The sequence below is a fragment of the Convolutriloba macropyga genome, chromosome 6, assembly GCF_964194025.1.
Source record: "Convolutriloba macropyga chromosome 6, txConMacr16.3, whole genome shotgun sequence".
NCBI lineage: Eukaryota > Metazoa > Xenacoelomorpha > Acoela > Convolutidae > Convolutriloba > Convolutriloba macropyga.
The window spans coordinates 61,767,565-61,795,305 of NC_134473.1; the positions used below are offsets into that span (position 1 = coordinate 61,767,565).

Below are 27,741 nucleotides of genomic sequence, written 5' to 3' on the forward strand. Positions count from 1 at the left end.
CAATTTATCGAGCTATTAGTGGGCACAAAGGTTTTTGCAACTGTTCATTAGCACGGAATTCCTTCAAACAAACGGAAAACTTTCCTTGACTTGATCTTTTGCAACCAATATCACGTATCGCCAATGATGAGGCGATTTCTTTGCAGTGTTGCATTAAGAAGCGCAATGCAAGGCCCAGACCACGCAAAAATGCCATTTAGAAATTATATTGGTTAATTATATCGCACAGTCTTTTACCATATCCAGCAGATATCGAGACAGTGTTAACAGAAGGAGTTTGCATAGAGTATGTGGTCTCTTACGAGCCGTCCGTAGAGAAAAGATCAATTATGATTCAGGGTTAGATGCGAAACAAAGTTTTTACGACAATGCTGGCCATTGATATGCTCAAGTAATCGGGTGGCCGTTTCTATGATTGAATTGTTCGACCAGCATCAAGTGATAAGTCTGTGTCTCTCATCTATTTCGCTATTGTCATTATTCATCAAGCTGACGCTTTTTTCAAGTCTACACAATTTAAAAAAATTGGTCAACGGCGTCTACTCTCTTCTTGGTAGAGGAACAGATGACCCAACAATTTCTGAAACTTAAAAAAAATAAGCGATAATCAATTTCTACGTTGCGCTTCACAGTACATTCCTAGCGCGGAATGAAATCATTCAACTTAAATGTTGCTTCTCTTATTGTTCAGTAAGCGAGGAAACATTCACAATCAAACGGTGAAGCTCCTGGATACATTTATAACCAAGTTCCGGGAGCGGACCAGCATGCGGATCTGTACACCTTTCTTGCCGATCAGCGATGTCCTAAAGGCATTTAAAAAATGCATATTTTAACTTGATCGAGTGTTGCACAATTTCAAGCAATTTTTGGGAAGTGGTAAATAACTTTCATCGAATATTTACGCTGTGCGTTTTTGCTGATCTAGCATTCTATATTAATAGCGAATTAAAGTCCTTTATTCTGCAACTGCTTCATCCGTTTTTCTTCGTATATTTTGCAGAATTTTACTTTAAAGCTCAATTTTTAGCGAGAGTTGGGCGGATAATTGGAAGTATTTTCGGTGATTAAATTCACAATTTGCGACTCAAACAATAATAAATTAAGGTTAATTTAATGGTAAGGAGATATAACACTGCATTAAAATTGCCTGTCAAGTAAGTAACTTCATTGCAAATTTTCTCAACCTCATTCATTGACTGTCCGCAGTTCCTTGCTACCTCAAAAAATGTGCTATTCAAATCACATTTAATTCGGAGCACCTTTGAGAATGTTAAAACATACATATACAGTTTTACAGTTTTAAAGTTTTCTTGGCAGCTTTGTGTTTTTCCGGCTGAAGTTTCCATATTTTAGGTTGTCCAATGACAGGGAATTGGAAGTCTAATTGGTGAGGGTTCTCGCACACCCACACGTACGATGAATCACTGCATTCTTCACACTCGGTCGAGTACTCCTGCGTGAACTGTTCTTGAGTCAGGCAATCTACAACTTCCACACAACCTATAAATATTATCAAAATATATGAAATGATTTGGAGCGCTGATTCTTTTCTTATCACGCAACATTTTTTGATTTTTTAATACAAAATAGGAGAAAACAATAGTTTAATAAAATGTTGATTGAATTGCACGAGCGGTTATAGATCAAACACGGCTACTCTGACCTTTCAAAACATAGACGGCAGATAGCAGGAAAATAGCCGGGAAATAGAGTAGTTTTGGGAGCTGTTGTAATAACAGAGACAAATGATAAAGGAAGGAGAAGATTACGGCACATGAGAGTTGAAACTAAGGCTAGAAAAATTATGCCACAATTTGTCTCAAGTTCAAACATACCCGGCAGATTGCCGGAAAATAGCCGCCGTTGATTCCAATAAGCATGATTGGGATTGAAATAACAGAAGATATTGAAAAAAAAAGATTTTTGTACAAAAACATTTTTTAAGTCCGATTTATTTTGATGCCATTTCGTAGTTGATTATACTTCTGTTTCTTAGAGAGAGGCTACAGGGGCTACTATCAATAACAATAAGCATTAGAGAGAGGTAACTAATACTTATAAAAACGACGTTCAAATAGCGGGCATCTAAAATTGGGCTTTATGGGTTTATCCCGTTTCTATTTCTGACTTCAATTTTTTCTACTGACTCTGTTCATTTTGAATTGCTTTGCTGAGCAACTGATGTTCAAAATCACTTTTAGCAGAATGAGAGAAGAGAGAAAGTAGCCTAGAGAAGTCAAAAAGATTTCACGCAAAATGTTGAAAAGGCGGCAAAATGAGGTAAAGCGAAACATTTTTTTATTCGACGAAGTAAAAAAACATAGCAGGACAAGTCCTGAAATACAATTCAAAGAATTGAATGAAATACTTAAAAGTACTCTGACTGACCAGCAGATCAATTGGAAAAAAGCCAGCCAAAACACAAGAAAAAATCATATTAAAAAATTGAGAAACTAAAACAATCAAACAAACTAAACAAAAACATACTCATTACTAAAACTCTTGAAGCTTTTTCCCTTAGGCAAAATTTCATCACTTTAAAAATACATGTTTCAAAAATATGTTTAAGACCATATTTTGTTTTTTAAATCGGTCCAGTATTATATCTGCATGACCTGAAAAAATTAATTGGCCCTTGAAGATCGATTAACTCAAAAACGACCGAAAAATATAAAAAATGAAATCGATTTCAATATTTTACTGAAAAATGCGCTATTAATATTTTCAGAACCATTTCTGTGTCTCTAGAGGCTATCCATTGGCCCAATTCCAAGCATTAAAAATTTCATTGGCTCAAACATCGATAGGCAATAATTTTTAGAAAAAATCTCAAATTTCAAGAAATAGAAATTCGTTCTTAAGATGTTGAAAATCAATCAATTGCCCCCTAGCAGCTATCTAATAACCTATTATCAAACCCTGGATGAGGTAGCTGGCTACTGAGGCAAGACAAACTGAATATAAAACAAATCTTTTGAAAAGACTTGAAAAAAATAGCAAATTTTATCAAAAAACTTCTAAAATTCGAAAAGCTAAATTGTTGATAACAAAACAATTGAAGCCAACAACCATTCAGTAACTTTTAATCAGACAGTGGAATAGGTTTTCTGGCATTTGAAAATGGACAAATATCAAAAATTAACAAAAACTTTAGGAAACCTTGATAAACTTGCAAATTTTATATGAAAAAATGCCAAATTTCGAGACATTAAAATGTTGAAAACCAATTCATTATTACTAGAACCCATGCAGTGCTCTATTCTCAAACCACAAAGGAAATTGCCTGGCCCTTGAAGCTGAAAAACTCGAAAAATGACAAAAATTTTCAAAAAACTTGAAAAAAAATGCAAAAATTATTATCATTTTGCATGTTTGTATTTGTAGTACCAAAACATATAGCTCATTAAAAGGTCATAACAAGTTATTTTGGCTCACAAAAAGCCTTCATCCTTTTTCAAAAACTTCAACAAAAGACAAACAAAAAAAAATCAAAAAATTACAAAAAAACATGAAAAATTGCAACTTTTTGGAGCCCAAAAACACCTCAAAATGACCTTTTAACCTTGAATTAAAGTCATTCCAGCAGCTGCACCACTCTAAGCACTCGAAGGGCCACTGAAGCTCACTTTGGGCCTCTAATGCAACTTAATGCCTGCTGGGCTTTACCTGTTTATCCCGTTTTGAAAGATCAAAGTCATTGAAAAATGTGTGAACACATCTTAAAAAAAAAAAAAAAACACAGCGCCCCAATACAATTCAAATTCTTTGAATTGTAAAAAAAAATAGGAGCGCTATAATAGCCGGCTGAGAAGATGAGGGCGGCTATTAATCAAGTAATAGAGACCTCGTAAGCACAGAGCTCTATGTTGGTGCACTCCACTGACCTTCAACGACCAATGTCATCGTAAATAGTTAAAGTTCAAGCGTTTAGAAGTCATTTTTATGAGTGAGGTCAAATATGATCAAAAAATAACCACGCCGATGATTTAAAATTGAACAAAAACAGGCTATGTCCAAAAACATAGCCGGCAGATTGCCGGAAAATAGCCGCGATAGACGCTTGTGGCCTTCCATGAATTGAAACAACCAAAGAAATAAGAGATAGATCGACCACCAGTCCTTTAATAGACCACTAGGGATAGATTCGGACTGTCAATTTTATGACACATACGGTCTATAAAGAAAAAGTGCTCAGAGAGCTTTTTCAAAATTGATATTCGAAATCAAAAACTCAAGACTAATACTCAAGAATTAGGGCGTATAAGTTTGGCACTACTTAGATGCACAATATTGATCTTTAACTAAAATGTTCATAAAATTTAAAGTTCCATAAGTGAGTTCAGAAGTCATTTTTTGAGTGAGGTAAGTCACGCAATTGGCCTAAAAACAAAAATGGCGTTACACAAATTTTAACTGCAAAGCAATAGAAGTTAGTGAAAAAGTCAATTCCAAGAAGTCAGCTCGAAAGAATCATCGATGGAGACGACGAATTAAAAAATATAGCAGGACAAGTCCTGAAATACAATTCAAAGAATTCAATGAAAAACATAGAAGTAGTCTGCCTGACTAATAGATCAATTGAACAATGACAGCCAAAACACAAACAAAATCATCTTAAAAAAATGAGCCTCTAAAACAATCAAACAAATTAAACAAAAATATACTCATTGCTAAAACTCTTGAACTTTCACCCCTAAGGCAAAATTTGATCCCTTTAAACATATTTATTTCAAAAATATTTTCAAAACCAATTTTTGTTTCTGAAATTGGCCCAGTATTATATATGGAAGACCTGAAAAAAAATCATTGGCCCTTGAAGATCGATCAACTCGAAAATGACCGAAAAATTAAAAAAAAATGATATCGTTCGCAAATTTCTTCATAAACTGCTGCTAAAAATCTTGATATTAATATCTTCAGAATCATTTCTGCTTCTCTAGAGGGTATCCAGTAACCCAATTCCAAGCCTTAAAAAATCCTTGGCTAAAACATCGATAGGCAATAATTCTTAGAAAAAAATTCAAATATCAAAAAGTAGAAAATCGTTCTATGGAAAGGTTGAAAACCATTTAATTGCAACCAAGCAACTAAATAATAACATACTTTCAAACCCTGGATGAAGGTACCTGGCTACTGAGGCAAGAAAAACTGAATAAAACAAATGTTTTTAAAAAAAACTTGATAATAAATCGCAAAATCTACCAAAAAAATTCTGAAACTCGCAAGGTTAAATTGTTGAAAAACAAATCCATTTAATTTAATAGCCATGTAGTAACTTTTTATCAGACTGTGGAATCAGTTTTTTTGCACTTGAGAATGGACAAATATCAAAAATCGACAAAAAAAACTTAGGAAACCTTACAGAAAATTGCATATTTTGTCGAGAAAATGCTAAAAATCGAAAAAATAGCAAAAATTAGTATCAGTTTGCGTGTTTGTGTTTGTAATACCGAATCATATAGCTCATAAAACGGTCATAACAAGTATTTTTGTCTCGCAAAAAGCTTTCATCAATTTTCAGCCTCCATCAAAAACTTCAGCCTAAGACTAATGAAACAAAAAACTCAAAAAAATCAAAAACATGAAAAATTGCATCATTTTGAGCCCAAAAACTCAAAAATGACCTTTTTACCTTAAATTAAGGCCATCCCCGCAGCTGCACCTTTCTAAGCACTTGAAGGACTACTAAAGCTCGCATTGGACCTCTAATGAAACTTAATTCCCGCTGGGCATTACCTGTTTATCCCGATTTGAAAGATCAAAGTCATTGAAAAATGTGTGAACAAATCTTAAAAAAAGAACACAGCGCACCAATACAATTCAAATTCTTTGAATTGTAAAAAAAAACCACGATTTCCCCAATAATAGCCACTATCGCTTCACGGCTATTAAAAACTAAACATACCCGGCAGATTGCCGGAAAATAGCCGCCGTTGATTCCCATAACTCTACTGGGATTGAAAAGAAAATATCAACAAATTGATTCTAGGGATCTATTCTGCTTTGGCCCCCCAGCTTAATGGGAATATATTTTTTTTTGCCCACCAGGCGCAGGTGCTATTTTTTTACATAGTAACGTGCTACATAACAGCATATAATGTGTAACTGGGGGGCGTAAAAACACGGGCGGGGGGGGGGGGGCGAAACAGAATAGATCCGATTTTTGTAGACATTTTTAAGTGCGATTTATTTTGATGTCATTTCGTAATTGAACATAACCCTGTCTTTCAGTGAGAGGCTACAGGGTCTAGTATCAATACCAATAAGCATTATAGATTGTAACTAAAACTTATGAGAACACAGTTCAAGTACCGGGCATCTAAAATTGGACTTTATGGGTTTATCCCACTTCTATTTCTGACTTCGAGTTTTTATACTGACTCTCTTCATTTTGAATTGCTTTGCTGTGCAGCTGCTGTTTAAAAGGACTTTGAGCAGAATGACAGAAGAGTGAAACTAGCCTAGAGAAGTCAAAAAGATTTCACGCAAAATGTCGAAAAAGCGACAAAATGGGTAAAGCGAAAAGTTCGACGAAGTAAAAAAAAATTAGGAGCGCTATAATAGCCGGCTGAGAAGATGAGAGCGGCTACTAAACAAAACTGAGTGAGAAATGACGTACGCACAAACAATTTATTTGCAGAGCATCGTAAGTCAATGAAAAATGAAGTCAAATAGTCGCAAAAATCGTCGAAGCAGACGACACATTTAAAAAACATAACCGACGAACGTCGAGCGAATTGCTCTCAAATGACTGGAAAGTGGTTGGCTTCGTTTGTAGCTAGCTACGGTTTACTAAGGATAGCTTTAGCTTAATTGAAGGGGCGTTAGGTGAGCGCAGCGGGAGGGGGGTGGGATGAAGCAGGGTGATTGATGGGATTCTTTGGCTGCATGGGTCACGTCCTTACGGCCTGAACGATGTGCAGGGTTGGGGATTGGTGGTGAAGATGGGGGGGGGGGTGATTTGCGAGAGGGCTGAAGTGTGGCGGGGTCAAACTCCAAGAGCCGCCCTTCACACCAGAAATATACGTCTCCAAAACAGTTTCTGTGAATCGCATACTTGGAGACTAAAGAGCTGAAAGGCTCTAAGAGAACTTAATGCCCTCCCCGCAGCTGCACCCGCAGCTGAAAGGCTCTCAGAGAAATTAAGGCCATCCCCGCAGCTGCACCTTTCTAAGCACTTGAAGGACTACTAAAGCTCGCATTGGACCTCTAATGAAACTTAATGCCCGCTGGGCATTACCTGTTTATCCCGTTTTGAAAGATCAAAGTCATTGAAAAATGTGTGAACACATCTTAAAAAACGAACACAGCGCACCAATACAATTCAAATTCTTTGAATTGTAAAAAAAATTCTTTGAATTGTTGTAGCTAGCTACGGTTTACTAAGGATAGCTTTAGCTTAATTGAAGGGGCGTTAGGTGAGCGCAGCGGGAGGGGGGTGGGATGAAGCAGGGTGATTGATGGAATTCTTTGGCTGCATGGGTCACGTCCTTACGGCCTGAACGATGTGCAGGGTTGGGGATTGGTGGTGAAGATGGGGGGGGGGGGGGGTGATTTGCGAGAGGGCTGAAAAGTGGCGGGGTCAAACTCCAAGAGCCGCCCTTCACACCAGAAATATACGTCTCCAAAACAGTTTCTGTGAATCGCATACTTGGAGACTAAAGAGCTGAAAGGCTCTAAGAGAACTTAATGCCCTCCGGGCGCTACCTGTTTATATTGTTTTTAGGACATTTGTTTAAGTCAAATGGGTCAGACATAAAATCGGTCAGGCAAAAAATCGCACGAAAAAGACCACAAGACTAATATAATTGGAACAAACTTTGTTTGAGAGCAAATAATTATGAGATCAACAATAGCCTCGCTACTGCTTCACGACTATTAATAAAACGATGAGACAACAGTCAAATTTTCTTGCCGAAACTGAGCCATGAGAAAAATTGACGTAACTGATATCACATCTAAATAATAGTTCAGACTAACTGATTTCATTGTATTAACTGTTCACTGTAATTGACATGCTTGTCTTGCGTAACCAAGTTGAGTGATTGATTTAATCAGTACAAATTTAAAAAGAAAAGTGGAACTAACCAAAATAATTAGCATATACCAATAAGCGGCTGAAGAACTACTTATAGAATAGAACTATTTATAGACTGATGCTTCACCCAGAGAAAAGAAAATTAATTCATATTTGTGATTTCCGAAACAGTACGTTTCACCAGGTCTTTAAGAACATAACCTACTAGCATCGGATTAATTGCTATTAAACGACTGGTGATCAGGTGGCTTCGGCGGTAGTTCGCTCTGGCTTGTAAGGCTAGCTTTAGCGTAAGAGACGGAGTAGAAAAAGCTGCTGAGTGGTGGTGGTGGTGGTGGGGTGTGTGTGTGTGTGTGTGTGTGTGTGTGTGTGTGTGTGTGTGTGTGTGTGTGTGTGTGTGTGTGTGGGGGGGGGGGGGGGGGTTGGCCTGGATTAGGATGCGCAGGGGTTTTCATTTTTCAGGATGAAAGTCTAAAGCGTCAGGCGAAGAAAAATCGATCAAGCAAAAAATTGCATAGACCCGTTGGACTAATATAGTTGCTAAACTTCGTTTGAGACATAAGTTTTTTTCACCGATTTGCTTGTACATCATCCACAACACTGCTCAATACAAACATTCAATACAAAAGTTCGCTCCCTGCGATCGCCGTCGACCAACGCGGAACGATTTATATGGGTGTCTAAGCAGGGAAGACAATTTTTAGATTAATAAAAAAACGAGCATGAAAGATCGTTCAAATTAAGTAGTGCAAATCCCAGCAACAGAATAAATATGAAACAGTAATCAAACTTGAAAAACAATGAAGTGTTCCAAGTTATCAAATAACCATTCGTTTCATTTGGGTATGTATGGGTGGAGAGCAGACAGAAACAATGAAAATTAATTTGCTAAATCATTGTTGAAATGAAAAGAGTTTATACGTTCTACGTTCACAGCAATCATTAAAAATGTGCTGCTGTAGATTTTCTCATGCAATAACTCTCAAAAACGTCTGGATTAGATTAAAAATTGAAGAATCAGAAATAAAAGCTTACAAAAATCGGTTCAAACTTCAAAATCTACTGATTAAAGGACTTGTTACAACTGATCATCAATGGTCCTTTTTACTAAGACGAATTAAAACAACAAAATTGTGCACCAGCCATCTAAAAATGCGCTTTAACAGGTTTATCCCGTTTCATGTCCATTTCATTATTCGATAATAATTCCGTCCGTCAATTTCACGTTTTTTTGTTTAGTAACTGCTGTTAACGTTACGATTGAGTAGTTTGTGAGAACAAAACTAGCGTGCAGACGGCAGAAACGTTTTCCGCAAAATGCTGAAAAAGCGGTAAAAGTAAGCAAAGCAAAATAAACTATTGTCTGACGAAGTAAAATAACACTAAAGAAGGTATAATAGCACTCTGAATATCATAACGTGCGAATATCGATGAAGGAAACCGACAAAATTATATCCTATTTTTGACTGCAACTATTTTATCATGGTTATACATTATGAGAAAACATAAAAATAGTCTCCATTTCCTGAATAAAAATGAAATTGTTGATTCAATTCTTTTAATTCAGAGAACAAGGAATACAATCAACCTTCCATTTTTAGGTAGCATGTGTTGCTAACATTTCCGTATTAGAAACAGCTTAAAGAAAAAGTACAAACTATTTTTGTGCAGTTAAAATAATTAAATGAAGGTATCCTTAAATCTGTTTTCAGATATAACTGACCAATCCTCAATTTCGTAAGCAATCAGAAGCTCACATAACATTTTAAAAAATTTTCATCAGATTATTAACTTTCAAAAAGATTTTTCAACGAATAAAGGTAATTTTTTTTGCTATTTTTCAAACAATTTAATTTTTCACCGGTCATTTCAGATTCGTTTGAAATTTGCTTCAAAATTAAGTAACCTCCAATAGCAATTTCAAGTCCATTAGCTTCAATTAAGCGATTCCGTTGGCATTAGATATTTCTCATTTAAAGGATTATATAAGAATTTTTTAGAACTTTGACGCTCTATTTTTTTTGAAAGAAAAACTTGCAAATATTTCAAACATACCAGGCAGATTGCCGGAAAATAGCCGCCGTTGATTCCAATAAGCATGATTGGGATTGAAAGAATAGAAGATATTGAAAAAAAAATTTTGTACAAAATCATTTTTTAAGTCCGATTTATTTTGATGGCATTTCGTAGTTCAACATAACGCACTTCTGTTTCTTAGAGAGAGGCTACAGGGGCTACTATCAATACCAATAAGCATTAGAGATGGTAACTAAGACTTATAGGTACGACGTTCAAATAGCGGGCATCTAAAATTGGGCTTTATGGGTTTATCCCGTTTCTACTTGTGACTTCAATTTTTTATAGTGACTCTGTTCATTTTGAATTGCTTTGCTGAGCAACTGATGTTCAAAATCACTTTTAGCAGAATGAGAGAAGAGAGAAACTAGCCTAGAGAAGTCAAAAAGATTTCACGCAAAATGTTGAAAAAGCGGCAAAATGAGGAAAAGCGAAACATTTTTTTATTCGACGAAGTAAAAAATCATAGCAGGACAAGTCCTGACGTACAATTCAAAGAATTTTCATTGACTAAACAGAAAACTAGACCAAGAACGGACTATGAATGGATTGGGAAAACCATTTAGAATAAAAAATCCGATCCAAAAAATGGAAAAAACTGTAAAAATCAAAGTGAAATCGCCGCATGTGAACAAAAAACCACTAGCGAGAAAGCGAATTTTTGTTCAAACGCCGTTTTCTCACTCTACTTTAAATTTAGAGCGAAAAAATTTCACGCCACAAAACCACTCGCTTTTTCACTCCACTTCCTGTTTCGGCGTGGCCAAAATCACTACTCCAATTTGACTTCAAAAATCATGAAAATGTGTGAACAGATCTTAAAAAAAGAGACAGCGCCCCAATACAATTCAAATTCTTTAATAAAATAGGAGCGCTATAATAGCCGGCTGAGAAGATGAGGGCAGCTATTAAAAAGCGGCAAAATGGTAAAGCGAAAAAAAGTTCGACGAAGTAAAAAAAATAGGAGCGCAATAATAGCCGGCCGAGAAGATGAGGGCGGCTATTAAACAGAAGATTCAGTCTTTCATGATCTTTCTAATGGTACCACATTGTTATCTCTCTGCCAGAAGACATTGATCAGTCAAAATTGACTTAACAAAAATCCAGGGTAGCATAAAGTTCCAATTCCCTTTCAAAGAATGTTGAAACACTGATTGTACAATAATGGTCTGCCACTTTTTATGGTATAACTAAGAGAAATTATGTGGGTGGTCAATTTGCCGACATACAAATTAGCCGACAATTAAGTAATTACAAAATGTAACTACTAGAAAACCACATTTATGACAATTAGTAACGCATTAAGCGCGCAAGTAGCATCGTCCTGAAATCTATCGGCCAATTGGCGTGTCTTCTAATTTCTATGATAGAAAAAACCCTGAACCACTTACCAAGAAGACACCCAGTGGGATACTGTTGAGGGAAAGGAAGGAAGTCGTCATTCCTCAACACTTTGTAACTCTGCTCTAGACTAGCAATCGTTTCCTGGCTACATGGCTTCCCAGTGGAGGCAATCCAGAGTCTTCCACGGTGGGTTGTGTACCAGTCTCTTCCTTCCAGACGCTTGATGCCAGCCACTAGCAGAGAAGCCCAGGGTTGGTGCATGGACAAACAGAGACCTGCAATTAAAACATGTTCGAAATGGTTCTACTCTCCTCCTTTTAGTTACCTCCCACGCAAACCTTTTTGTCATCAAATGTCCCCATCCCTTTAGTTTTCCACCTTGTAATACTCCAATTATACACATTATATGCGTATCCATAGCTCCGAGTATTAAGTATTAGTTGTTCCCATTATAATTCGAATTAAAATGGGTACAAATGAGAGTTATTTATGGACAATTAATTAAAGTACCTATCCCGAAGTGCGCACACAGTCTAATGCAGGCATAAGTCCTGATATTTAATACAATTATTCAACTGCATCGAGATTTTATGCGATTGTGATATGGGTCTGGTACATTGATTGGGAAAGAATATACCTGCCACTTGGCCTAACAATTTTTCTCCCATCATGCATCCATAGGACATTCTTTCTAATTTCTCACTCCAATCGATCAAATTAAAATGCACTTAAAAATTATTTTAGTAAATTATGCACAAGGATATAACTGTACTTATGAACTGTACAAGAAAAAGTTGGTAAATGTGCCAAAAACTATCGCTACCTTCATCGGTCATTTCTTGCAGAAAACTGTCTTGTAGCTTGAGGCCTTTCCCGAAATTCTCCTTGGCTACTTGTAAGTAACTCTGCTTCAGAACCTCGTCTGTATCTGATGTCTGCTGAGGTACAAAAGTTGGAGCGTTGATTACATCGCCAGCAGCCGATTGGATTGTAGGGAAACAACCGGCATCTAGCAACGCCTGTTCCTTTGCCTCTCTACTCTCTAGAAGAACCTGGCTCGCTTCATCTTCCATTTTCGCCCTTTCGTAAACTGACAAATTGTTCACAGACTGAGTCACGTTCCGACCAAGGACATCAATCGTGACCACTCTGCTTCTTTCGTCTGTCTTTTTCTGCTCACGCAGTCGCTCTTCTTGGATCCGCAGCCTTGCTCTTTCTTCGGGCGACTGCCACAAATCCGCACCGAAGTAGTCGCTTTCATCGTCAATCACTTGAGTCCGTTTAGAGGATGTTCTGTCATAGTTGAGCAGTCGATCTTTGAACTCGATTGCTGCCAAGCTCGACTCACTTGTTTCACTCTTCAGAGTTTGACCTTGAATGTCCGAATCCAAAATCTAGAAAACATATACTTAACGTCAAAAGTAAGTTAGCAACCCCTAGTTTTACGAAGTAAAACTTCAATTTTTGACCCCATATTCCATCTTGAAATCAAATTTTGGAAAATTATTTACACCATTGATCCCCTTGGCTAGCGGTCTTGCCTTCTTATGAAATTCAGATAAGACGTAATGGTAACTTCCAGATACCCTAATGTAAAGTTGCTGAATTCCATCCAAGTCTCGCAAAGAAAAGAAAGTTTTCTCAAAATGTAATGTTTTCACGTTTGTTCAACTATGATTGAGTTTTCATTTGCGTTTAATATTAGAGAAAGATATGAATAAAAATCCGAGACAATTTTTTTTCTGGTGAGTCTTGGATGGAGTTCATCAAATTTACATAAGCATGCAACACCGCTAGTGAATGGGATCAATGGTGTAATCTATCGCTGCTGTTGCTTCATGATGAATGGCGGAACAAATATACTGATTGGCAAAAATAAGTTAGCACCCCGAGTCTTAAGAATCAAAAATTCAATTCTTAGGAAAATAACCCCAACTTAAAAACATAGCTGGCGGATTGCCGGAAAGTAGCCGCCGTTGACGAACACTGTGATTGATGCAGAAAAAGAAAAGATATAATTGACAGAATTTCAAAAAGTGTTCTAATTCGGTGGGCAGTTTCAGTTAGATTCTAAAACTATACTTAATTCAGGTTTTAAATCTCAAGCTATTAGGCTTAATACTAATATTTGATAACCTATTGCACTATGACTTAATGACCGGTCTTTATCTGTCTTTAGCGCCTAAATAAGTGCCGCTGAAAGGCTGACGTTGCTATTAATCAAATTACAAAAACAATTTTTACAACATTGATCCCTGACAATAGTCTTCTCGCATACCTATGAAATTCAGATAAAACGCATTTACCAGAAATTCCTATGTAAAGTTGACGATCTTCATCCAAGCTTCACATTAAAAAGAAAGCAATTAAAAGATGTGGGACTTTCCTGTTCGTACCCCCCAGCTTGAGTGATATTATTTGCACCCACCAGACGCACGTGCCTTATTTTCGCATATTGCTTTACTGTGTAATGACACGTGCTCTGTAATTGGGGTGACATAACGCACTGGGGGCAAAAATAGAAAGATCCAAGATGTAATATGTGTTCAGGTTTGTTCAAGTATGGCGTAGTTTACATTTGTGTTAAATAATAGAGAAAAAGATGTAAAAAATTGTGATCTTGTGACAACTTTCTTTTTAATTTAAAACTTGGATGAAGTTCATCAATTTTACATTGGAATTTTCCCGCGCGCCATAGAATAACTACGTAAATTATTTAGAATAAGGTAAATGAAATTTTTTTACCATATTCTCCTGTTTCTCCCCGTAATGGACTGGTGCCAAAACCTTTAGCGAGGAGTATATAAATGATATAAAAGTTATATATACTGTATTTTAAATATAATTTATTGACCCATTTTCATGTAAAGTCCATTTTTAGGGACACTTGAGCACTTTACAGCGTCAAGTGGGATTTTTTGGGCTAATTTAAGTGCTTTAATTGTTATTCGCCTAATTTACACAAAACTAGTTCAAAATTTTCAGGTAGTGGCTGCTAAAACTGGCCTGGCCTAATCGAGTTTAGTATAGTATACTACCCCCCTAGCAAATAAACCATACTTCGATACCCGCAAACTGGCTGTGATGGATTGCAACGTCTCACTTGTATCACTGATAGACTGATTTCCGTTCACGCTCTCCTTTCTGAATCCACCCACTGGCGGTCCAGCCTCAGGTAGCTCTGTGCTGATGGGAGGAAAGCCTTTCCAAAATGTTTCTTTTCCCTGATGGAATTTGACGCTACATTATTGACATTTTTATACCTTAACAAGGGTGCCTGTGAGTACCTGTGCCCTTAAGTCTGTCTCGTGTCATATTAGGCACAAAAAACAGCAATCAGTGCAAAAAAATATTTCGTTCACACCTGCTTATGAAAAAATTGGTCAGGGGGCAAGGAAACAGTTCGAGCCTTTTAATTTCAAATAAATGTTGTGCACTTTCATGATATTCTCATAGATCTTCTTTCCCTTTTGTGACACTCTCTTCATTGCTTCGACTTCCTCTCTCGAGGCAACAAAATCCCCACAAAACAGACAGGGACCTGCTCTCTCCTGTTCACACACAATTCTTCCACATGAGAGGCAGTTTCTGATGAGTTTGTGTCGAGTCGCTTGGCAGTCACAGAGATGTCTACCAGGCAGCAGAATGACACTCTGGTTACCACTTGCATCGAACAAAGGCACGTACTTAGGAAGCGTTTTGGTCGTAGATTCCGTGCTTGTGTTAACTGATATGTCATCGATTTCCTGGACACTGAAACCAAATAGGGGTTCGTATATGTTGGATTTTATGCCAAATGATTGGCAAATTCTCAAATTGTTCAAACTTAACGTCGAAAAAAGGTGGCGGTCAAGCACACCGATAGGCAAGCAAGCCGAATTTTGAAATTTGGGATGCTCGTATTTTAAGTTGCCCCTGGCGGGCCAGCGGGCGCGCTGCGTCTTCGTCGCGATAACCAGCCCGCGGTTTCCGGATTACATCCCACAGCGGATGAGAGGCATGGCCATGGACAGCAGTCCGCTGAGGCCCGTACCCACTAGATGACAAAAAAAGAAGTATTTTTGTTTCTTTGGTGCATTGGAATACATTATGCACTTTAATACTATGCGCACTGTTGATTTTAACGGTTAACAATGTATTAATTCTGATAGTAGTAGTAGTTTAGGCTTCAGAGTCGTGGCACTAGGGTTGACATCCCTTTATTGGTTGGCTAAATTGACCTTCTGTACTGGATTGCAGTTGTACAAAAAGGTCCACGTACAAGAATTGGCTTCAGAATAATGTCTAGAGAAATAATTCTAAAAAAATTCGGTTAATAGTTTTTTGTTTAAGCTTTCAATAGTTATATATTGTGATTTTAGATATTTAAAATTTGACTAGAACGCCTCCAGAAATTTTCATCTGCCTTTTTCGTTCTTGTTTGATTTATGTTTATTAGCTCAAATTGTCTGGTAATTGGTTGATCGTCACAGTTTGGGTTTCTACTGATCGGTATACTGATAATGTAATTTCCTGAGAGAAAAGAAATTAAGAGAAGTAGATCGTGTAGTTCTATATATAAGGAGAGAGGAAGTAAATTGAGTTTTCCAAGCCTCTTCTTGTAATTCAGTTCCCAGTTGTTTAGGATCAAACTGGTAGCTTTCTTTTGAACGCGCTCATCTTCGTCTCCGTTTTGTAAGCGAACCAGGCTTGAGTTGCATATATAACAATTGGTACCACATATCCTGCCTACGCATTGCTTCACGCTTACTTTTGTGGACGCTGAAGTGTTTCTTATTAAGATGTAGAACGCCTTCAGTGCCTTTGAGCGCCATTTTTTGGCATTAGGTTTCCATTTCAACTTTGGCGCCATTGTAATGTCTAGATCTTTTTGTTCACTCTGGTAGTGTAAAGTTTTGTGGTTGAGACTTACCTTGGGTTTGTCTTGACTTTTGATTGGCGAGATATAACACTAACTTTTATTTAATGTCATTTAATTAATTAATCACCATTCTATATTTGTTTTATTTCGTTTAGCATGTTTTCACTGTTCGTTGCAACAAGCTTGAAATCGTCTGCATAACCGAAGGCTTAACACTTGGTTATCTGTAGAGGAAGATTGTTAACATAAATGCTGAATAGAAGTGGATCTAGTAGTGATCCTTGTGAAACACCACTTGTCATCTGCACTGTTTTATCAGTTAAAATCATTAAGCTTTACATATTGCTTTCTTTTGCTTAAGTAGCTGGCAATAATTTTCAAGAAGTTACCCCCATTGCCTAGCATTTCGGTTTTCTGAAGCACGATTTCATGTGGAACGCTAACGAAGGCTTTTTTGAAGCAAAAGTTCTTCTTCACCACAATCGAATTTGTGTTAAGATGATTTAGGAACAACAACATCTGCGTTATCACCGACCTGTGTCTTCGAAAACCATGCTGAGCATTGTGTTGTCGTTTTTACAATGTCCTATAGTTCGTTGAACGTAATTTTTTTTCGAAAAACTTCTGATATATTGCAGGAGAAGGCTTATAGGTCTGTATTGCTTCACGTCTGCTCTGTCTTCAAGACGGGAATAACTTCACTTATTTTCTAAAGCGAGGGAAAATAACCTTTTGAAAGCTCAGCCTTACACAATATGTAAGGATGTCGAGAGGGCAGGCAGGTTTTTGAGCACAAGATTACCTATGCTGTCCGGGTCACATGCTTTATTAGTTCCAAGTTTTGATAGGATTTTTAAAATTAATCCTATCTAGATTAAATAATTATTACATAGCTTTCGGCTTGCTTTTATATCGGCTTGCATTGCGTTCATCTCAAAAAATGCTTTCGAACGACAGACGTTCACAATAATCACTTCAAACTTCATGGGAGAGCAATTAAAAATGCCCAATGACAATTGCTCAATTTGTTGCTGAGTTTTCATGAATTCTCTTGACCTCTAAAGTATTCTCAGTTCCTATTTCTCAGAATGAGGTTAACATGAGGCGGCCATTTTTGACTTACACTTTGTTAAAATTAGGACAAAACCACAACACGACCAAAACCGTAACACACAAGAAGTGCACTTGAAAATTCAAACTTGACAATTTTTTCTTCACAAAAAGTGTGTCACGATGATGTAATCAAAATTTTTCTATTTTTCTTTTTCGAGCACTTACATCTCTTCAGTTTAAAGCCACTTTGCAAAATTGGCAAGCTTGGTTGAAAAACGGACGTAAACTTCTGAAAAACACCAAAATGAAACTGTGTTTTTTGAACGTCATATATTGATTCAAGTGTTAATATAGTTCGTTGAATATATTTTTTTCGAAACCTGATATATTGTAGATATGGCTTATAGTTCTGTATTGCTTCACGTCTGCTCTGTCTTCGTCTTTAAAGACGGGAATAACTTCACTTATTTTCCAAAACGAGGGAAAATAACCTTTTGATAGCGCAGCCTTAAACACTATCAGTAAGAATTTCGAGAGGGCAGGCAGGTTTTTGATCACAAGATTACCTATGCTGTCCGGGCCACATAATTTACTAGTTTCAAGTTTTGATACGACTTCTTAAATTAATCCTATCAAGATTAAATAACTATTACATAGCTTTCGGCTTGCTTTTATATCAGCTTGCTTTGCGTTCATCTCAAAAAATGCTTTCGAACGACCGACGTTCACAATAATCGCTTCAAACTTCATGGGAGAGCAATTAAAAATGCCCAATGACAATTGCTCAATTTGTGGCTGAGTTTTCATGAATTCTCTTGACCTCTAAAGTATTCTCAGTTCCTATTTCTCAGAATGAGGTTAACATGAGGCGGCCATTTTTGACTTACACTTTGTTAAAATTAGGACAAAACCACAACACGACCAAAACCGTAACACACAAGAAGTGCACTTGAAAATTCAAACTTGACAATTTTTTCTTCACAAAAAGTGTGTCACGATGATGTAATCAAAATTTTTCTATTTTTCTTTTTCGAGCACTTACATCTCTTCAGTTTAAAGCCACTTTGCAAAATTGGCAAGCTTGGTTGAAAAACGGACGTAAACTTCTGAAAAACACCAAAATGAAACTGTGTTTTTTGAACGTCATATATTGATTCAAGTGTTAATATAGTTCGTTGAATATATTTTTTTCGAAACCTGATATATTGTAGAGATGGCTTATAGTTCTGTATTGCTTCACGTCTGCTCTGTCTTCGTCTTTAAAGACGGGAATAACTTCACTTATTTTCCAAAACGAGGGAAAATAACCTTTTGATAGCGCAGCCTTAAACACTATCAGTAAGAATTTCGAGAGGGCAGGCAGGTTTTTGATCACAAGATTACCTATGCTGTCCGGGCCACATAATTTACTAGTTTCAAGTTTTGATACGACTTCTAAAATTAATCCTATCAAGATTAAATAACTATTACATAGCTTTCGGCTTGCTTTTATATCGGCTTGCTTTGCGTTCATCTCAAAAAATGCTTTCGAACGACCGACGTTCACAATAATCGCTTCAAACTTCATGGGAGAGCAATTAAAAATGCCCAATGACAATTGCTCAATTTGTGGCTGAGTTTTCGTGAATTCTCTTGACCTCTAAAGTATTCTCAGTTCCTATTTCTCAGAGTGAGGTTAACATGAGGCGGCCATTTTTGACTGACACTTTGTTAAAATTAGGACAAAACCACAACACGACCAAAGCCATAACACACAAGAGTTGCACTTGAAAATTCAAACTTGACAATTTTTTCTTCACAAAAAGTGTGTCACGAGGATGTAATCAAAATTTTTCTATTTTTCTTTTTCGAGCAATTACATCTCTTCAGTTTGCAAAGCCACTTTGCAAAATTGGCAAGCTGGGTTGCAAAACGGACGTAAATTTCTGAAAAACAACAAAATTAAATTAGGTTTTTTGAATGTCATATAGATTCAAGGGTTAATTTGATAATTTTGTCGACAAAAATTCCTTTTGTCTAATATCATAAGACAATCCTCAGTGGTATCAGCCACTTCCCAAACTTGCTGCATCAAGTATTAGAGTAATGATCAAAACGTTGCACACAGAATTATTGAAGCTGACTTAAAAAATGAAAACCTCGATGAAACCAAGTCGCAGCTATCGATACGCCACCAATAAAAACCGTTTATGGTAACACTATCAACGGTCTAAGTAAGACACTCCTTCAACATATTTATTCTTTTTAAATTTAGAAAATTTCAGCCCATTATCAGCTAGAGCAAGTAAAAACAAATGGAAAACCATTTCTCATCTCTCTGATTTCGGAAAAATAAAACAAAACATACTTATTTCTGTTGCGTTTTTTCTTGCTCTTCTGTCTCATAACAGGTTCATCATTCTGTTGCTTCTGAGATAATCGGAAGGTTTCCACGCTCATATTACCGGCTAGTTGAGACCTCCTTCCACCAAAATCAATTTTAAGAACCAGCTGATTAATGAATTGCTTTTTCTCTTCGTCCAATGGTGTTAAAATACCATTAAGAAAATCTCTCAGCTCATCCTCGCTTTCGATAGACAAAATGTAATTCACAATATCTCTGCTAGTAGAATATCCCGTAAGCTTCTCTAGTGATTTAAGACACCAACTATGTGTATCACTTGCTGCATGCGTTCCCATACTGATCTGTTAAGGCAAATGATTTTTTGATTGACAACTTTTATGGGGCTAGAGCGTATATTCTCCACTCCGCCTAACTTGAAAGCGGCACGCTTGAAAGCGGCACAAAATCAAACGAAATACGAATACGAAATTTAAAGTTACAGCAACAAATTGATAAGAAATGGGTAGACATAAATGTTGATCAAACAGAAAATGAAAACGTAAATAATCCATGACTACAAACACAAATGAAAATACTAACTTTCAATGCCAGAAGCCTACTAGATTTAAAAAGACGCTATTCATTCTCTAACTGCGTAAAAACTGAAAATGACTTGGACATTCTATGCATAGCTGAAACATGGTTAACTGATGACGTACCTGATGAAAGCCTCTTCCTAAAAGAATATGCAATTCACAGGAAAGATAGACTCACAGACAATCATAAATCGAAGCATGGAGGGGTTCTCATAGCTGTCAAGAACTTACCGCATGAAAGGGTGACCCTGGGTAATAATAATCTTGACGAGTACGTTGCTATCAAGGTTACCCCAAAAGATGTCCCAATGATAATTTGCTGCATTTATAACCCCCCTAAGCAAAGTAATTACAGATGGCCTGTCGAAAAAATGATAAACCTCATAAAAGACCTGAAAATGTTTGCTGAAGAAGAAAATTGTGAATCAATAATCGTAACAGGAGACATAAATTTCGAACACACTTGTTGGAAAACCTTAAGATCCCAAAATAAATATGAAATCCAAATTCTTGAAAAATTATCACATCTCAATTTCCAGCAAGTCCTAAATCAGAAAACACAAAACCAGCTAGATGTGTTACTAACCAATAACCCAAACATTGTCATCACGAACACCATGAACAATGAATTCAATAAGAGTTTTAAATCTGACCACGACGCTTTTATAACTACCCTACAAATTGAGAAAACCACAACGATTGACACGAAACATAAAAAATACGCATTTAACAAAGTTGTCTAGAAAGACCTGAACTCATACATAGAGAAAAACCCATTTAATCCCTACTGCTACAGCAGCGTAGATCAATTAGTAATTCAATGGTACAAATGGCTAGACAAAGTTCTTAGCGAAAATGTCCCAAAAACAACAACCCACAGATCAAACTTAGCTCCTTGGGTAAGCAAATATTCGTCCCACCTTATTAAAATAATATCAACCTTAAAACGAAAAACATCAAAGAAATCCACCTTGGCGAGATTAATAAAACTGAAGAAAGTGGAAAAACGATTAAGAAATTCCTTGAATGAGGACCAAGCAGAATTCGAAAGTAAAGTCTTTCAAGGTAGACGTTTTCCGGATCTTCAAAAATATCTCAAGTCAAGTCATAAAAGTAGTAGATACCCGGAAACAATGAAGTACAAGGATGTACAAACTAATGAAGATAAGAAAAAGTGTGCGTTTTTCAGTGAATTCTTTTCTAAAGTTTTCCTTAAAACCAATCAAATCAAGAAAAACTCCTTCGATAAACATCAGCACAATAAAATTGAAATAGACGAGAGTAAGATTAAAGAAATCCTGTCAAAACTTCAAACAAACAAAGCCTGCGGCCCAGACAGGATAGGAAACACGGTACTAAAAAATCTGCCAGCCTTTTCTAAATCCCTTTTTCTGATTTCCAAAACTGCCTTGAACAAAGGCTTTCTTCCATCCTACTGGAAAATCAGTGAAGTTGTACCAATATTTAAGGATGAGAATCGGGCACTGATTGAACAATACCGCCCTATTAGTCTCTTATGTAGCGTCTCAAAAGTATTAGAAAGACTAATTTTCGACGAACTACATGAAATTGTCAAAACAAAGCTAGAAGAATCACAACACGGATTTAGAATGCATAGATCAGTAGTAACCCAGATGCTGCTTTTCCTAGACCTGTTGTATAATGAATTCGACGAAAAAGACAACGAAATTTTTGTACTTTACCTTGACTTCAAAAAAGCGTTCGATACAGTTCCTCGCGATCTTCTGATTAACAAAGTGGAGAACCTGGGTCTAGGGGGAAATTTCTTAAAGATTGTAGCCAGTTACCTATCAAATAGAAAACAATACGTGAAAGTAACTGACTCGGAATCTGAAACTGTACCAGTAACCAGTGGTGTCCCCCAAGGATCTCTCCTAGGTCCCCTACTTTTCATAATATATATAAACGATCTTCCACAACAAACATCAAAATGCTCTGCGTTTGGATACGCAGATGATTTCAAGCTTTTATGAACAAATCCAGCAAATACACAAAGTGACCTGGAAAAAATCGAAAAATGGTGCCATAACAACAAAATGCAACTCAATGAAAGCAAATGTCACGTCCTGCCGGTTAAAGTAAACGAAAAGAACTGGCACTCCTTTATACTTAACTCTAAAACTCTCTCAAATAAAAGCGAGCAAAAAGATCTAGGTATAATTATGGCTACTAAAATATCATGGAAAGCGAATATAAAGAAACGTTGTAGCAAAGCCTGGAAAGCGTTTTATTTCCTAAAACGAAACATATGAAACCTTGCATCGCAAACAACAAAACTCAATGCATATGTCGGCTACGTTATACCAGTCATAAGTTATGCCTCACATGCATGGTTCGCGAATAAGACCGAAAGCAAAGACATCGAGCGCATTCAAAGGAAAGCAACGTCGTGGATAATCAGTAACTGGGAAATTATTTACAAGCAAAGACTGACCACACTGAAGTTGCTGCCATTGTCATATTACTTTGAATTGCATGATCTATTAATGCTCATCTCACTGCTTAAAGGATCTTACAATATAAAAATAGCCATTAAAACAAACAATAATGAAGGGTTGTTAAGCACACGTCAAAACGAGCTAATAACAATTAATAAAACAAGAGCAAGGAAGGCTGATGAAAACTTCTGGAAAAGAACCAGTTATTTACTAAATATAATACAAAAAGTAGGGAACGTCGATCTCGATCAAATTGATAAGAAATATTTAACAAAGATATACTGGAACTACTTCTTCAAAAGTTATTCGGAAGTTAACTTATGTTCCTGGGCTTTCAACTGCAGCTGTGGACATTGTAACCCGGTGCAGAAGCTCAGCTCAGTCGTTATATGAAGGGTGCAAACCCATGTGGAAAGACCCACAGAAGCCTAAACTCTCTCTCTCTCTCTAACTATCATAAATTGAAATGGTGACAAATTTGAAAAGGCATTTAATGAAACTGCCCAAAAACTCCACACCTAAAACGAATAGTCGCGCGTCACTAGGCGAAAAGTCATTGTTTAAGTACATTTATAAACAGCCAACATAAAACTTCACTGCATATAAAACTTAACATAAACCGACGAATGTTGGACGAATTGCTCTCGAACGACTGGCGACGAGGCAAACAAATTAGAAGGGGCATATGCTAGAAAAACTTTTATGGTGCAAAAAACCTCTGATTGTGAAGGCACTTGAACCCACACCTCTCGAATCCAACTTGCACCTCAATTGCAGGTTATTACCGGGTTCTTGCAGGTAAAACAATGGTTTTACGTCTTTCGCGTGTGATTTGTATTCTCTCTGTTTTACCTTTCGCCACCATTCTTCAGTTGTAAATAACTAATAATTTTTGCACATCATCGTTGATGATTCTCTTCCAGCCTTCAGGGTATTGATTTTCTTACTAAATAGTTTCGTTTTTCTTCAGAGCTTTGTCAAAAATTTTCCAAGTACTGTTGCTTAGACGAAGACAGAGCAGACGTGAAGCAATACAGACCTAAAAGCCTTCTCTGCAACACATTAATGGTTTTCGAAAAAAATACATTTAACGAACTATATGACATTGAAAAAACGACACTACACAATGCACAACATCGTTTTCGAAGACACAAGTCGGTGGTAACACAGATGTTGCTGTTCCTAAATCATCTTTACAACAAATTTGATGGTAATGAAGAACTCTTGGTTCTGTATCTGGACTTCAAAAAAGCCTTCGATAGCGTTCCACTTGACATCTTGCTACAGAAAATTGAAATGCTAGGCATTGGAGGTAACTTCTTGAAAATTATTGCCAGCTACTTAAGTAAAAGAAAAAATACGCAAAGCTTAATTATTTAACTCTGAAACAGTGCAGGTAACAAGTGGTGTTCCACAATGATCACTAAAAGGTCCACCTCTATTCATCATTTTTGTTAACGATCTTGCTCTACAAGTAACTAAGTGTGAAGCCTTTGGTTATGCAGACGATTTCAAGATCGTTGCAACGAATAGTGAAAACATGCAATACGATATAAAACAAAAAGAAGAATGTTGTTTAAACGATAAAATGACATTAAATGAAAATAATTGTTATGTCTTGCCAATCAAAAGTCAAGACAAACGCAAGTTAAGTTTAAACAACAAAACTTTTCCTTACCAGAGCAAGCAAAAAGATCTAGGCATTACAATGGCGCCAAAACTGAACTGGAAACCTAATGTCGAAAAAAGGTGCTCAAAGGTACTGAAAGCGTTCTACTTCTTAAAAAGAAACACTTCAACGTCCACAAAAGTAAGCGTGAAGCAATGCGTAGGCAGGATATGTGGTACCAATTGTTATATATGCAACTCAAGCCTGGTTCGCTTACAAAACGGAGACGAAGATGAGCGCGTTCAAAAGAAAGCTACCAGTTTGATCCTAAACAACTGGGAACTGAATTACAAGAAGAGGCTTGGAAAACTCAATTTACTTCCTCTCTCCTTATATATAGAACTACACGATCTACTTCTCTTAATTTCTTTTCTCTCAGGAAATTACATTATCAGTATACCGATCAGTAGAAACCCAAACTGTGACGATCAACCAATTACCAGACAATTTGAGCTAATAAACATAAATCAAACAAAAACAAAAAAAGCGGATAAAAAGTTTCTGGAGGCATTCTAGTCAACTTTTGAATATTACCTGGAAAGTCACAGATTTAGCTATTGAAAGAAGAAAGTGTTCAAACAATAATATGACATTAAATGAAAATAAGTGTTATATCTTGCCAATTAAAAGTCAAGACAAACCACGTTAAAGGAACACTTCACGATTCCCAGTTTGGTTTTCCGCCTCAACGTTCAGCAATTATTCAAATGTTATGCTTTCTAGAACAACTGTACAATAATGTCGACTCAATTGCACATGAAGAACTTTTCGTTTTGTACTCAGATTTCCAGAAAGCGTTTGATACAGTAGCCCACCACAGCGTTGTAGCAAAACTGTTGGAATCAAGGATCGGGGGACAAGAGCTCAGATTAATAGCCAACTACTGCGACGACAGAAAACAACGTATTCGAATTGGAACCACAAAGTCGAGCCTTCGTGACGTCACTAGCGGCGTACCGCAAGGTTCAATCCTGGGACCACTACTTTCTCTCGTCTACATAAATGATTTAACACAAAAAATCGAATACAGTCAAACCTACGGTTATGCAGATGATTACAAATTGCACTTTATTAACAAATATGAACTTCAAATTGATCTCCAGAAATCAAATGAATGGTGCAACAACAACTAAATGCGCCTCCATGAAAACAAATGCAAGATCCTTTGTTTCAAAAAAAAGTCGCTCTTTACAATAAAATATGAAACTGTCAACATCTCGTCTCATCAAAAAGATCTCGGAATACAAGTTAGTGATAACCTCACTTGGTATCAAAACGCAAGCACACGAGCCTCCAAAACTCTTAAAGCATCTTCGTACCTCAGAAGAAATCTTCACCACAGAACACTCCCTCAAGTTAAATCAAACGCATACAAGGTTTACATTGTACCAAATATATCCTACGCCTGTCAAATGTGGTATCCGTCTAAATGCGATCTAGTACTTATCGAAAGAATCCAAAAAAGTGCGACGAAATGGATAATAGGTTCTTCTCTCACATATAAGGAACGTTTAATCAAACTGAAAATTCTACCTCTATCTTTTTACTTCGAAATTCACAGCCTATTACTACTGTGTGATCTCATAAACAATGAAAACAACATTGTCATAGAAAAGTATATACAATTCAACGACAATAATCGGAAGAGACAAGGTGCGAAATGTGAAATCAAACTTACGAAAAAACGATATTCAAAAGCGACGAAAATTTGTGGTCGAGAACAGCCTATCTCTATAATATTGTCAACGAACACGCAGACCTTACAGACAACAAAAAACAAAATATCGGATCAGCGACATTTGTTGGAAAATTTTTTTAGAAGTTTTAACGAAATTGACATGTGCACTTGGAGAATTTGCTGCCTGTGCAAAAACTGTAACCCTATTTGGAAACATTTATAACTCATTTATAACGATCAATAAGGTTGCTTCAACCCGTGCATTGCAGAAGTATGAACTACTACTACTACTACTACTACTACTACTACTACTACTACTACTACTACTACTACTACTACTACTACTACTACTACTACTACTACTACTACTACTACTACTACTACTACTACTACTACTACTACTACTACTACTACTACTACTACTACTACTACTACTACTACTACTACTACTACTACTACTACTACTACTACTACTACTACTACTACTACTACTACTACTACTACTACTACTACTACCACTAAAGATTAAGCAAATAACGATTAACAAAATTCTGCTGGAATTATTTTTCTAGACATTGTTCTGAAGCCAATTATTGTAGGTGGAACTTTTTGTGCAACTTCAACAATTACAATACAGTACAGAAGGTCAAATTAGCCAACCAATAAAGGGATGTCAACCCTAGTGCCACGACACTGAAGCCTAAACTACTACTACTACTACTACTACTACTACTACTACTACTACTACTACTACTACTACTACTACTACTACTACTGCTGCTGCTACTACTACTACTACTACCACTACTACTACTACTACTACTACTACTACTACTACTACTACTACTACTACTACTACTACTACTACTACTACTACTACTACTACTACTACTACTACTACTACTACTACTACTACTACTACTACTACTACTACTACTACTACTACTTACAAAAATGCGGCGAACAGTCCCTTCTACGACGTTTTCTTATGTTGGATAGGTGCATAGCTACGGAAATTCAAGACAACCTCCTCTCGGTTAATTTCTGGTACCAGTCACAACCTATTTTTTTACAGCTATAAACATTGATCAACAAGAAAAATCAGATCTAGTCTACAAACAGTAACAAAAGAAAAAGTAACAGCAAACCCCCAAAAAATGAACATCTCAAAAAAATAAGTCTCAAAAAAATTAAAATTCAAACGATTTTTTTACAACACAGAGGAAACATCACACAAACTTTCGCGAGTAGCCTGAAAAACTGTGTGATATTCAAATCATTTTCACGAGGAAACTAAGAATTTGCTTGCCCAAGCTGAAATCATCTTTTGATAAAAATCTGAACTCGCATGGGGTATATAAAGTTACATCTAATGGATGCAGTTCCATCTCTGTTGGCCAAGCCAGCCAACATGCTACCACTTGTTACAACTAGAATTTCGGATCATCTACAGAAAGATTCCCCGCTGTGGGAAAACACCTCGTCGAATGTTTAGATTTACATTCCTTTTCACCTCTGGGTTTATTTTCATACCATAAGCACGCTAGGCTGAACTGGATCCCGTTAAATTAATCTCAGTCTCACCTTCCCAACCAAAGGCGAGTGAAGATGGAAGATCTTCCATCTTGTTGGAGCCAGTTC

General features: G+C 36.7%; 1 protein-coding gene across 1 annotated transcript; it reads right to left on the reverse strand.

Annotated features, from left to right (window-relative positions):
* Nucleotides 1-1,234: 1,234 nt before the first annotated feature.
* On the reverse strand, nt 1,235-20,334 carry LOC142341823 (activating signal cointegrator 1-like). Its single transcript, XM_075393067.1, has 6 exons — nt 19,723-20,334; nt 14,871-15,214; nt 14,530-14,663; nt 12,285-12,855; nt 11,509-11,736; nt 1,235-1,503 (listed from the first exon to the last, which is right to left on the reverse strand). Exons 1-6 carry the CDS (start codon nt 20,052-20,054, stop codon nt 1,295-1,297), a joined length of 1,818 nt encoding a protein of 605 aa, XP_075249182.1. The 5' UTR covers nt 20,055-20,334; the 3' UTR covers nt 1,235-1,294.
* Nucleotides 20,335-27,741: the final 7,407 nt, after the last annotated feature.

What these genes read in the sequence shown, in the direction of transcription:
- LOC142341823 (XM_075393067.1), bottom strand. Translation starts at nt 20,054, where the DNA reads ATGGGAACGCATGCAGCAAGTGATACACATAGTTGGTGTCTTAAATCA. An exon ending in GCAAGAAATGACCGATGAAG is followed by an intron (nt 11,737 to 12,284) that starts GTAGCGATAGTT and finishes TTTTAATTGCAG; the next exon opens with GTCTCTGTTTGTCCATGCAC. An exon ending in TCCCACTGGGTGTCTTCTTG is followed by an intron (nt 1,504 to 11,508) that starts GTAAGTGGTTCA and finishes TAATATTTATAG; the next exon opens with GTTGTGTGGAAGTTGTAGAT.